The sequence below is a fragment of the Malus domestica genome, chromosome 16 (genome assembly GCF_042453785.1).
Source record: "Malus domestica chromosome 16, GDT2T_hap1".
Lineage (NCBI taxonomy): Eukaryota > Viridiplantae > Streptophyta > Magnoliopsida > Rosales > Rosaceae > Malus > Malus domestica.
Window position 1 is genome coordinate 20,112,692 of NC_091676.1, and position 14,513 is coordinate 20,127,204.

The following is a 14,513-nucleotide window of genomic DNA, read 5'->3' on the forward strand; positions in this document are numbered from 1 at the left end:
TACATCCTGTGTTTGCTTCTCTGTCTCTATTCATTTACGTACTTATCCTCACTAGTGACTGAAGCAACCAAGCAACCAAGCGAAGGTCACAAAACCTGACACTTTCTGTTGTACCAAAGTCTTCGCTGATTTTGTGCATCAACAAAGACAAAACTGAAATGAAACCAAACCGTTTGGTTCGGTTCGCTATTGTTTCAAACGGTTTCAGTTTGGTTTTTAAGAAAAAATGTACAATTTGCAATTTAACATATTAATAAGCATTTCCCCATAGCAATAGGAAAAGGACATTTGTTATGTAAACAATTAGTATGTTGCATGCAGTTGTGATGTTAAAACATGTTTGTGCAACAAAAGGGTGTCCCTTACAATGTTTATCATAAAACAAGTTGAATAAATTTGAATTCATTAAACATGAGCGAAACTTTGATACTAGAATATGTGATATCATGCTTCAAATGAGTGAACTTCATTAGATCATTGTTTGACTCTTGATAACAAGATTAGTCCACCCTTGTACATATATGTGTGTGTGATGGTATAAAATAACAAAGATCTTTCAAGTTAATGAACGAAAGAAAGTGATGAATGATGATATTCTAGTGTGGTTGAGTCTCATACTAAGTGTATGAATTCTAACAAACAACCAATTAAAACATGAAATCTAATATAGACATTTAATTAGATGTTTATTAATATTTGCAGTGCGGTTCGGTTTCGGTGCGGTTTTCAAAAGCCAAAACCGAAACCAAACCGTTTTCTATGTTGCAGTTCGGTTTCAAAACCGAAACCGTTTCAAAACCGCAAAACCAAACCGTTCGGTGCGGTTTGATTTGGTTCGTGTTTCGGTTTCGGTTTTCGGTTTTCGATTCTAAGTGCCCACCCCTAGGTTTGGTAGGAACTCCGAAGTTAAGCGAGATCGCAGCGAGAACAATCCCAGGATAGGTGACCCACTGGGAAGTTCACGTGTGAGTTCCCAGAAACAAAACCGTGAGGGCTTGGTCGGGGTCCAAAGTGGACAATATCGTGCTATGGTGGAGTCGAGCCTGGAATGTGGTGGGGGCCCGAGCCGGGATATGACAATTTGGTATCAGAGCCAATCCCTAGCTGGAAGTGTGCTGATGAGGACGTCGCGCCCCTAAGGGAGGTGGATTGTAACATCCCACATCGCCCAAGGGAGTGGATCCTCTAAGCCTTATATGTATATTCTCATCTCTACCTATCACGAGGCTATGTATATTCCCATCTCTACCTAGCACGAGGCCTTTTGTGAGTTCACTGGCTTCGGGTTCCATAGGAACTCCAAAGTTAAGTGAGATCGCGGCGAGAGCAATCCCAGGTTGGGTGACCCACTGGGAAGTTCTTTTGTGAGTTCCCAGAAACAAAACCATAAGGGTGTGGTCGGGGCCCAAAGCGGACAATATCATGCTATGGTAGAGTCGAGCCCGGAATGTGGTGAGGCTCGGGCCGGGATGTGACATAAATCGTTGTGAATGTTAATTCAGAGGAAGTAGCCGCCGCCTCTTTCATTTTGAAATGCAGTCTGACCAATAACAATTCGTGTTCTGGGCTGAATGTGGCCAACTTATTTTCGCTGCATAATTTTTGGTTTCCTTAGCCAAGTCAAACTGGCCTGTTTTTAAGTATCTTTTATTCTGTCGCAATCAAACGAATAAGTCTACAATTGATAAGGAAAAGTAACAAAAATACAAGAGTTGAAGCCAGAGCTACAGTATGTTGCTCCATGTATGAGCGAGAACAGAATCCTCTTCAGAGTGAGTGTGTTTTGGTTCAAGATCATGAGGATTTTCAATTTTCAAACCCGAGTTTATAATTTGAAACCTCTTTGTTTTAGGGATCAAAGTTCCAGCTTGTCAGTATTAAACGTTGACAAAATGTTGCATGCTTCATGTTGATTTTAGTTAGGGCACGTTGGATATGAAATCATTGTATTGATTTTTTTTTCTTTCCATTTTTTATATTAGTGGGTTAACAGGGGAAACCTAATAATCAAATGACTTTTGGCCTTTGCCATTCATGAGATGCCAGGCAGCAAGCAACCATGGTATGTATGATTGGATTTTCTCCCCCCCAAATCATATTCTCAACTCTTAAATACAAAATAAGGGTTTGATTTGAGTGGGGTTGGCTTTCGGCCTTTTGTGTGGATGATGGCGGTGAAGCCTCCACTGCAGCAGCAAAATTGGAAGACTGGCAAACAGAAAACTAACAAACGGAACAATTAAAATTTGTCAGGGTAAAACTGAAAACTCATTAGGTTACTTTAGGTGGGCCATGTTGGTTTGACCAATTTAGGTTGAATTTTGTCTTAACTATTAAATAAAGTTATTAAATGATTTTTAATTAACATTCAAATTTTAAAACCCTTACATTAGTTTTCGTTATATGAAATAAATTAAAAGATAATGAAGGTACAAAAATAAACAGAAGTGAACAAAATGAGAAAAAAGGTGAGTGAAAGATCATTTTGCGTATCTTTACTTCTCCTCTTATGGCATGTTTACGTACCCGTAATCGGAATTAAAATATGGAATTGAATTCCAATTATAGAGTACTCTATCGTTTACTAAATCCTGAGGAATTGAAAAAGTGGTGGGACCCACAAAAATTTTGGAATTCAATTCCTTCTTTTGAAGGAATTGGACTCGTGAGATATATGAGGTATTTCAATTCCGCCTACTGTGGGGAATCCAGAATACAAATTTTCTACCACTTATATCCTCACTTTATTTTTAAAATTCCAGTCCTACCTTTTGCATTAACAGAGAAGATCCACACGCCACTGTCCAACGCTAATGTCTAGTGCCACTCCCTCTCCCAACACCACAACCACCCATGCCCAACGACGCAGCCCAAACCCACTACCCCCACTCTCCACCATATCTCTATGTTCCCCAGGAAAATTTTGAAATCAAATGCACTGGGTTAGAGAGAGAGAAAAGAAGAAGAAGAGAAAGAGGGAATGAGAGAGTTACATGGGAGTTTATTTGCCATTAGATGCCCAAGACTTGAAATAGATAAACTTGAAATCATAATGGAATGGATTGAGATAGTGAGAGGTGGCGGGGAGGAGTGGGTTCTTTGGGAAGAAAAGATGGGTGTGGGGTTGAATTATTTTTTTATTTAAATAAATATATATTCACTTTTTTTATGAATTATTATATAAAGTTTTATTTTATAGATTTTGAATAAGGGCATTTTTGTAATCATGTTGAATTATATTCCGATTCTAGTGAATTAGTAAACACTTATATGGATTAGTACTTTTTTACTCATATTCCAGAAAATTTAAGTTAACAACTTAAACAGGAATCCAATTCCAACTCCTCCCTATTCCAACTCCCATTCAATTCAATTCATCCTCAATTCAATTTCTTTCATTCAGATTACGGATTAGTAAACGAGTCATTAATGCAACCCACTTCAAACTCTATAGCCAGAGTGCTCTCTATCAGCACTCTAATAATTAAGAGAATAAGTGAATGGCTATTACCATGTCAACGTGGTGTTAAGGAGAACTCACTTCTTGTTTTGGCTGGACTTAGGGAATGGTCTATTAGCATTTTACGTGGGCTATGAGTATTGGTCTATGTATGTATTGGGTTGGACTATTATTGCAAAATAGGTGGGTTTAGGCAACCAGTAAATCCTAGGAGTGAGTCTTAGTAAGACGGTAGCTGAATTTATAATCTAAGAAATCTATTCCAAAGGGTACATCTTCTCACAGATTGTGAACAGAACGGTAGTTTAGAGTAAATTTTACTTGTCATCCAAGTAATGATCAAGTTCCGTGGAAAATAAGTAACGATGAAACTGAATTTGGTGGAACGTTCCAAACTCTGACCACTCACTTGTATGCTGTATTGTATACACTACATATATCTCAAATGGAGTTAAAGAAGAAGAAGAAAAACGGTATGAGGTGTAGTGTAAGCTTAATTAGGCGTGAGAGCTGTAATCAAATTATGGCTTGGGATAAACGAAACTGTACTAGTAGAAAAGAGTTTCTTCAAATAACATGGGCAACCCTTATATGAAGTATGCCCCTCTGTTGTTTGTCCCCCTGTACAAATAATTACAACGGCCAACCTAATCATGTGTAAACAAGAAACATATAATACTAGCTAACAACTAGGAAACTAAAAAAATCTTTTGGTAGAGCTGGGTTACAACGGAATACTAACAACTAGGAAACTAAAAAAATCTTTTGGTACAACGGAATACTAACAACTAGGAAACTTAAACGCTATAAGGAACTAGATGACTTGCTATCACTACCAGATGAGGTGTAAATAACAATTTCCCCTCCTCCATCCCACCACCTTTCTTCATCCCTCATTAAACCAAATATATATACACTTTCTTTATATTTTTAATCAAAACAATAGAAAACTTAAAACCAAAAACGAAATAAATATCATATCAGCACCTGCACTCTTGGTCACTCAATTTGTAAGTGTAGTATTTTTGGTTAGACGTAGAGGACTTCAACAAACCCTAAAGAAAGCAAATCTCAGAGAGATAAGGAAAGGGAATTTTTATGAGGATAGGATGATACTCTTTTTTTCGGGTACACTGACGACGTACGATACTCGATAGTCTTCTTTACAATGGTTTCTTTCATGCTAAGTATATAACATATGCCTATCCATCATCTTCAATCGTGACCAATTGTAGCCTGGGTTTGAGCTATTAATTCTTCGAATTTGTTCTCATGTTGAGCAACTCTTTTTTTTCTTTTGATGTTGGTTTTACCAGTACTATAGTACTTGTGCTTGGTACAACTCCAGGGACAATTTCTTGCAGTTGTCGTATCACCTGTGATGTTCTTTCGACTTTATGCTCAAATTGCGATTCCAAATATATTTGTTCTAGCTTCATCTTAAATATTAAGATAAGACTTTCATTAAAACAAAGATTCTGTGCTTATGTTATCAGCTTGAAAACAATGTTCTCCTTTATTTTGTTGCGTGTGAGTGTCGTCGGACATTCTACAATTTAGCATGTTTTTTTGTAGTGCCTGAATTGTCATTTCCGTAATCTGCCTTTCACCAAGGAGACCAAATTAAAATCTAGATTGTGGTCGGAAATTCTACTTTTCATTAGGGTTTGAAGATTGAGATTATTTTTCGTACTTTTCAAGCATCTCTTGAACTTTTCCAGCGAAGTGCAAAGAACAAAATAAAAATAAAAATCTTTATTTTTTTGTCAAAACAAAATAACAGTGGTATACGGTAGCGAAACTTTGACATTTCATAGACTTGTATGAGACAAAAGGAGGGTCGCTATTAGTGGAGTGCAATAAGAAAAAATGATTCGAATGCAAAACATCGGATGCATGAATAAATACTTTTAATTACTTGAGTTACAAAATTTATTAATACTAGCTCATGTATCTTTTTCTTTGTGTAAATTGAGTATTTCAAAATGGTTAATATGATAAGCGAGATTATGTGTCCTAAATTAAAAATCATGTAGTCATAATTTTTAAAGCACATATCCTATGGCTGAGAATGAATTCCAAATTAATGGAAGGAGAGACTTTGCATTGGTTTATAAGTAAGTTGGGTCATTCTCTATGTTGGCAATCAGTTTTATTGTGGAACCTCAATTTTGTTTATGGTATTAGAGCAAGTTAGCTCACGTGTGAAGCCCAACAACCACACATGCTCCAGGTCACCCAATTCGTGTTATCCACATGTTGGAGCGGCGTGAGAATATGTGAAAGTAAAAGAGTCCCACATCGGTGAAAGAAAAAACCTTGCAAGGGCTTATAAGAGGTTGGAGTACTCCCCATATTGCCAATTGGTTTTATGGTGGAACCTCAACTTTCTTTAGGGTATCAAAGCAGGTTGTCTCACGTGTGAAGCCCAACGACAACATGTGCTCCACACCACCCGTTTATGTTGTCCACGTGTTAGGCTTGAAAATTCTCCACGCGTAAGGGTGCGTTTTGAGAATGAATTTTGCATTAATGGGAGGAGGGACCTTACTTAGGCATATAGTAAGTTGGGATACTCCCTGTATTGCCAATCAGTTTTATGGTGGAACCTCAATTTTTTTTATGTTATTGGAGCAAGTTAGCCCACGTGTGAAGCGCAACGACCACACGTGCTCCACGCCACCTGTTTGTGTTGTCCACGTGTTAGACTTGAAAGTTCTCAACGCGTGAGGGCGCGTGTTGAGAATGAATTCCTCATTAATGAGAGGAGGGTCCTTGCATGGCTTAGTAAGTTAGGATACTCCCTATATTACCAATCAGTTTTATTGTGGAACCTCAACTTTCTTTATGGTGGCTCATGTGTGAAAATTCAACACACGTGAGGGTGCGTATGAGGATATGAAGGTAAAAGAGTCACATATCGGTGAAAAAGACAAACCTTGCAAAGGTTTGTAAGAGATTGGTTACTCTCCATTAGGGTTGGAATATAATACCTAAAAAACCGAAATCGAAAACCGACCAAAATCGAACTGAATTGACAATAAAAAATTCAATACTCGAAAGAGTCAAAACCGAACCGAAAAGTTCAGTACGAGATTTTGTATGAAATTGGGTTTATTTGGTAAGACCGAACTGAACCAAAATATATATAATATTAAATTTTAGTATATAATAGTAATTAATAGCCGTCGGATTTAGCTTAGATTTAATCTCAACTATTCAATCAAAATTAACCTCATTCTATTTCTCTCTTTTGACTACTCCACCTAACCTTGAATCTCGAATCTCCGATCTCTCCTCCTCCCCGATTTCTCTCTCTCCTCTCCCTCGTCCACACATACAGTGGGTTCTTCTTTCTGTTGTAGAAAACCCTCGATCATCATCTCACTTTCTCTCTCTAGAAACCAAGGAAAACCCTTGGGGGCTAAAACCACATAAACCAGAGGGCAAAACCAATGGAAGAGAATGGAGGGCGCATGTTGAAAATGGATCCCACATTGATGGGAGGATGGACCTTCCATGGGCTTATAAGTAAGTTGGGATACTCCCCATAAAGCAAGTTTTTTTTTTAACAAATTATATTATCTACACTAAAGTGAAGGGTGGTGTCCATAAAGAAAAAAAAGCTGAATTTTAGGAGGTGTCCATAAAAACTTTTTGAACATAGAAGGTATTTGACTACAAATTGGTGATAAACTAATCATCTTATCATGCAGTCTTAATACCACATGAAGTGGTAGTGTACTTTTGACGCCTGAGTCAAATTGTACATCTGTTCCCAAAGAATGTACTTTTTATAAGAATAGTAGGAACTTCATCGCTAGTCTATATTTGGGACAGTGTCATATTCTGACCTTTTTTTTTATTTCTTTTTATGATCTAGTGGTTTATTAATATCTTTCTAATACTGGAAGAAATTTGAATTTTGAATGTTCGTCACCGACTTCCCATAGAAATATTCAGTGAGGAGTAAGGTCTACCAAGCTAATGATGGAACACATAATGATCATCAATAAACAATTATGTAATGTTAAGTGATTACTAAAATATCAAACTTTTTACCCCAAATGATAGAAGATTTGCTGAAGTATGGCTAAATAACAGATAACTATATATAGAAGGGAAACGTGCTCAACAAAAACATCCAAAAACAAAAACAAAACCACAACTCAATTTCACTTTCATTTATTCTTCTCCTCTTCATAATCAAGGAGGTCTTCCAACACCTTGTTATCCAAGTACTCAATCTCAAACACTTGCCTACTTCCTTGTCTGGCAGATGAGCTTCCACCCGGTGCAGCAGCAGAAGATGACGAAGTGGAAGAAGAAGATGAAGAAGAAGAAGAAAGTGCCGAGAATCTAGGAGGATAAGGATGAGAGCCCATAACTTGAGCATAATATTCATTTGGAAAATTTAGTGTGGCAAGATGACCCCTTAAATTAAAGGCAGCCTTATCATAAGCCCTTGCAGCTTCCTCAGCGGTGTCAAATGTACCAAGCCACAGACGAGCACCCTGCTTAGAAGGGTCTCTTATCTCAGAAGCAAACTTCCCCCACGGCCTTCTTCGGACCCCACGGTAACGTACTTCTTCGCTTCCCTTCTCTTCCTTTCCTTGCTTCTCTAGATCCTTTCCTCTGCGAGGGTTTTCCATATTTTCTAGCTTGATTTAACGTACCTTATTTTTTGGTCTCAAATTTGGTGGCATTGTATGTGTCCCGTTTAGGTATTTATAGGTACTATAAGTGGGGTCATATGACATTTGGTACTGTTGTATTTGTGAGTCCACATGAACGTGGATTGACTAAGCATAATTGATGTTTCTTATTATCATATTGGGTTAATAATGGCAGTGTAAAAATTCGATTCTTCAACTCCTTCTATGATGAAATTCAAAAAGGGTTGTAAATATCTTTTCTTGGATAGGCATTTTTTTTTTCAAATGGGGTTCTAGCTTTTCGTGTTCATATTATGTGAGAATAATAACTTATATATGTTGGTTGTTAATAGTTTTTTCACCGGACTAATGAACGACTATATATTGTCAATTTACACAGAATGGTGGGGATTGATTCCCAAATCGCAAAGATTGAAGGAATTGGACCAACAGAATATGAATGCGTAAGTCATTCATCCTAATGATTAAGAATGTTGCAAGAGTAATATTATTTATACAGACAATATTCACACACGTTGACATACTCATTAATAGTGATGAACCTCACATACAATGGTAGAGCATACAGTTAAATTGTGAGAATGTGAGGACAAAATCCTATATCAGTGAGAGACCAAGCCATGAAAGGGATTATAAGAGGTTTGACTACTTCCTATATTGCCAATTGGATTATGTTGGAACCTCAATTTTCTTCATGGTAACAGAGCAAATTGGCTCACTTGTGAAGCTTAAGGGCCACACGTGCTCCACGTCACTCTTTTTGTGTTGTTCACGTGTTAGGCATGCAAATTCGTCAAATGTGAGGGGGCGTGTGAGAATGTGAGGACAAAGTCCCACATCTTTGATAAAGCAAACCATGCAAAGGGCTTATAAGAGGTTGAGCTACTCCCCATATTGCCAATTAATATTATGGTGGAATTTCAATTTTCTTCATCATCAAGTCTGTTAGAGTATCTCCAGTGGAGTCCCTATATAGGGACAACCACTATATAAAATGAGTATAAATGGATCGGAAAGTGAGTCCCTAAAGTATAGGGACTCGCCGGATACTTGGTGTATGTACCCACATATAGGGACTGAAATGGTGGACCCAATAGGACAATTTAAGTGGAAAAGCAGGCGTGGTTCTAGTCACATGGCCTTGTCTTTTTTTCTTTTCTTTTCAACATTTAAAATGGAGTGTTCAGATTGATTCTTGCTTTTCATATTTTTTTACCATTGAAAGATCAATGGTTCCAATTAAATAACTGTTTCAATTTAGGTTACTCTCTCATGTTGGTTTTCAAATTCTTTTGTTTTCTCTTTTCATAAGGCCCCCATTGAAATATTAATATTTTCAATTTGGTTTACTCTTTCATTTTGTTCTCTCATCATTCATATAAATACCAAATTATCTAACCAAAACTTCATCTCCTATACTCAATACACTTGTACTCAATTCACTCATTCTAGTTACTTTTTGTGAAGAAAATTAGTGTCAGAATTTGAATTTTTTGGTTAAAATGTTCACAAAAATATTTTATGAGAACTTAATGTTAAAATAAACAAAAAATGTGCACTTAATCAAATTATCACATAAAATTGTAAAAATCTCAAATTTAGGGATTCTACCATAAGGACTCTCTCATTTGAGGCAATGTTCCTTTAGGGACACAAAGATTCCCTTTAAGTGCTTAAATGAGTACTCAAAGGTGTTGGTAGGAGTACCTAAATAGGGACTCCCATTGGAGATGCTCTTTCTTATTTGTGTATAATTAATTTTATAATAAAACCTCAACTTTCTTTATTATCAAGTCTGTTAGTTATTTGTGTCAAACCGGAATTTAACCATACAATATCGGTTGAAGGATAGGAAACAACAGAAAGAGCAAAGATATGGATAGTGGTTTTTCTTGTTTGGCAGAATTCCGTCGGCAGCTATATATTGTTCCTTTCCAGTACCTCCCTTACTTTAGGTTTTGATAATGGAAAGGGTTTGGGTATTTGAGATTTTATTTAGATTATATTTTAACGGATAAGTAATATGAACTTTTAATAGATCGCTTAACCGACATAGAAGTAACTAATGAAATTTACCGACCACATACACACCATATATGTATATGTATATATGTGTGTGTGTGTATCTGTTTATAGAATGATGAAATTTACAGACCATGTACACACACAATATATATACATACATGCAGATATATATATATATCTCTTTATAGAACGTGATCCCTCCAAGTTATAATAATGTTCGTAAAAGATAATTAAAGGGTTGTTTACAATCCTTGAAAGTTATCGTACACTTCTTTTTTCTTATATCATTTTAAGTACTAATTAGGGCGCATGATTAACGTTTTGTAAGTATGGATAACAACTTCCAAAAATAACAGTGATGAAGAACAACCGGCTTTTATTCATAAACAATAAAAGGAATAAGAAACTGTCCTTCATTAATGCAAAAAATCTCTTCTTAGTTTTTTGGTTTTTTTTTTTTTGGGGGGGGGTGATGCGAAAAATTTTCTTTTGAAATATTAGAAATCAAATAATTTAGAATAGGTATGCAAAACAGAGAAACAAAAAAGTTAAAATAGAAAGTTGTTATTTGCATCTTTTAAAATAATTTACAGTATAAAGTTTCTATCGAACTACCAATTCAAGAAGAGAAAAAAAAAACGAACAACCGGATAGAGATTCCTGAATCATGGCGGAATTCAATGGTATTTTGTTACCAGTTTTAACAGCAACAAAATGTGAACCCATTCAAATTATCTGAGAAAATAAATATTTTTTTCTTGACACTGTTTTATTGTGTATTAAAATACACATGTTATATTAGTGAACGATAAATTTATACTTTTAAATTTGATATTTGATATAATTTACATGTTATAATGATCCAACTCTTTTAATTATTACATCGTTATTTTCATATCATATGGCTTTATGGGCATCTAGGCATTTATACAAAGAGACGCGGAAAACCCGTGTGAACCATATTCTTGTACAGCAAAAGCAGTTTCAGAACCTGAATCTCTCAAGTGAGGTTAAGAGGATAAAATCAACCTTGATAATGGTAAGGTATCATAGGATGAAGTTGCAAGTTGAGTTTGCATAGGATGCTCTCTCTGTAATACATTTTCTGCTTGCATGGGGCCATCAATTATTGATGAGATGCTTGTTTATCATGTGAAAGTTGTACAGTGAACACACAAGTTGAGCTAGGTAACAAAATTTGAAACCCAGGTCAAATTCCTAATTAAAGTAAGTGTTTTAAGTTATATATACAATATAGCAAGCCATGTACGTTGGCATCATAATGGGAGGAGCGATATATCTCAGGCCCAAATAGTTGACCTAAGTACATTTCTTAATGTTTAATGATGAGATGACAAAATGAAATCATTATGCAAAAATGACTATTTTTCACTGTTTTTCAAGTGAAAAATAAAATAAAATAAGGATATATATTAACCCCTTTAATATGGAGGTCAAACTGAATTTACATATTTGTTGAGATAGGTAAAATAACGGTATAATGGGGTTTTTTTTCCGTGTTGTGAAAAACATGTAATTAACTGAATTACATAACACACTATTTATAGAAAATTAACTCTAATTCTTAATAGGCAATGAACCCAAATTAACCTACAAGAAAACTCTAATATGTAAAATACCCTAAAAATATAAATAATATGATAAACCTAAAACACTAATGTTTTCCAACACTTTAGTTGCAAGAATTTATTCTTGCTACGGGAGTAGTAATGTTCTCAAATGCAGTGGTTGAGCAAGTTTTTTTGTTCGTTGTAAAAGAAACACTGCTGGCTGGGGAAGTAGTTTTGTTTCTTAGTTGTCAGGTTTCACACTTAATTTGGCCTTCATAGAGGTTTAGTAAATTCTTTTGTGAATCCTTTTGTTTGTTAATTATCAAGTGCGATTGTTGCCTTATGCCAACAAAAAGACATTGTATTTAGAATAGATTAAATGTATATTGAATACTTGCACCACAAGTAATAAATTTTCTTTATAAGGGAACGTGCCAATGTTTGGCTCACGTTTGGTTCTTTTTAATGCCTTATCTATTAAGGACCTTAACTGTTTCTCAATATTAGACTAGAAACTACTGATTTAGGGTTAAATATAAACTGGTTATATTCAAGCACGCCACTTTAGTTATTCACAAAGTAAAGACAGAAGTGACAAAAAATAGTAAATAAGTGAAATTGATATTAATATTGTTGAATATCACTAACACTCGTACAAAAACATACTTGCGCGATGGAGAAAATTCTATCACGCAAAGTATGTTTGCGCAACAGTGACAACAAAACGTCAAGCAAAGGCATTTTGCGCAACAGAAGTTTGCATTACGAAAACCGTCGCCATGGAAAACAGCTTCGCGAGACGAAGGAGCACCTTTGTCGCGCAACGTCTGCACCCAACCTCGCACCCATTACCTGCAACCTAAAAAAAAAAAAAAAAAAACAGATCTCGTTGAGAACTTGGGCGTGGAGAAAATGGGGGGAATGGATGTGAAGGGAAAAGGGTGGGTACGCGGGGGCGATGGACGAACTGGTATCTTTCTTTTTCTTTTTTTTTCCTTCTCTCTCTTTTTCTTCTTCTTCTGGAAGTTGGGGAGGGGGGGCGAGGCACCTTTTTTTTTTTTTCTTCTCTCTTCTTCTTCTGCAAGTTGGGTGGGGGGGGAGTTTTTTTTTTTTTTTTTTTTTCTGGGTTTGCAGCAGGTAGGAAGAAGAGGAAGGGAGATGAAGATGGGGGAGAAGAAAGGGGGCGGGGGGGGGGAAGTTTTGTTTGTTTTTTTTTTTTTTTTTTTTTATGTCTGAGTTGCAGCAAATGGGGGAAAAAGAGGAAAGAAGATGAAGATAGGGGAGAAGAAAGAGGGCGCCTGGGGGGTAAGGGACAAATTTTGTTTTGTTTTGTTTGTTTTTTTTTCTTTTCTTTTTTCTAGGTTGCAGTAGGTAGGAAAAAGATGAAGGGAGATGAAGATGGGGGAGAAGAGAGAGGGTGCAGGGGGGAAGTTTTGTTTGGTTTTTTAATAATTTTTTCATAGAAAATGGGTCCCGAATCAAGCCACATCAACAATTAACTGAGAAATTAACAGAAAAACTGACGGAGGTATGACATTGGCACAAATTCGTAAGATGAGGTATGAAATTGTCAATTTTAAAAGATGAGGTATAAAAGTGTCATGACACCAATAGTTGAGGTAGTTTTTTGTACTTTACCCTTTTTTTTTTTTAAATATAACTTGCGTGACATCACAGTTGGGTTGTTGCGCAAACACACTTTGCGAGACGCACCACCAATGTGTTACACAATGACTGTTTGTGTGACACACCAACCAATGTGTCACGCAAATGTTGTATGCGCGATGGCCCAACCAATGCGTCACGCAAAGGTTGTTTACGCAACGAACAAACGCAAAGGGTTTTTGTGGTCCACTTGTATAAATATTTTAAATTGAAGATCGAATTAGTTCATTGTATTCATATAGGATCAAGGATTGTAGCTATAAAAAAATCATCAAAATCGGAGTTAAAACTACCGTTAAATCATGATTTTTCATTTATAACTGTCAAAAAGTTTTGTCCCGTTACATGATTTCTGAACATTTATTTGTTGCAATTTTTGGCGTATGTGATCTCGAAGTATATACAAACAAGTTTGATGGTTGAACCATTGAAGCTAATTTCGTAGAGTGTGTATCCCATCAAAACGGTAGATTCACTAACACTGAGTTTCATTTATACTTTCATTATGTATAACATAAGATTTTGTGGTATCCACTTGTGTAAATATTTTAAATTGACAATCGAATTAGTTCATTGTATTCATATATAGTCAAGGAGTGTAGCTGTAAAAAATCATCAAAATCAGAGTTAAAATAACTGTTAAATCGTGAATATTCGTTGATTACTGTCGAAACGTTTTGTCCCATTACTTGATCTTTGAATCTTTGTTTTTTGTGATTGTATGTGATCTCAAAGTATAGGCAAATAAGTTTGAAGGTTGGATCGTTAAAATTAGTTTTGTAGGATCCCATCAAAACGATAGATTCACTAACACTTAGAGTTTATTTACTTTTCATTAAGTACAACATAAGATTTTGTGGTATCCACTTGTGTAAATATTTTAAATTGAAGATCGAATTCATTCATTGTATTCATATAGGATCAAGGAGTGTAGTTGTAAAAAATTATCAAAATCGGAGTTAAAACTATCGTTAAATCGTGAATTTTCGTTTAAAACCGTCAAGTTCAATGATATATATGTTTATTAAGTAGCTTTAAATTTATTTATTTTGTTATAACACTTAAGAAATTGATTGGTATATATATTTATTAAGTGGCTTTAAATTTATTATTGTT

The 14,513-nt window shown here is 35.6% G+C and overlaps 1 protein-coding gene across 1 annotated transcript; it reads right to left on the minus strand.

Moving 5' to 3' along the window:
- Window positions 1–7,550: 7,550 nt before the first annotated feature.
- Window positions 7,551–8,141, minus strand: LOC103421599 (ethylene-responsive transcription factor ERF098-like). The gene has a single exon (XM_008359648.4). The coding sequence runs from the start codon at window positions 8,110–8,112 to the stop codon at window positions 7,642–7,644; it is 471 nt and encodes a 156-aa protein (XP_008357870.1). The 5' UTR covers window positions 8,113–8,141; the 3' UTR covers window positions 7,551–7,641.
- Window positions 8,142–14,513: the final 6,372 nt, after the last annotated feature.

What these genes read in the sequence shown, in the direction of transcription:
- LOC103421599 (XM_008359648.4), bottom strand. Translation starts at nt 8,112, where the DNA reads ATGGAAAACCCTCGCAGAGGAAAGGATCTAGAGAAGCAAGGAAAGGAA.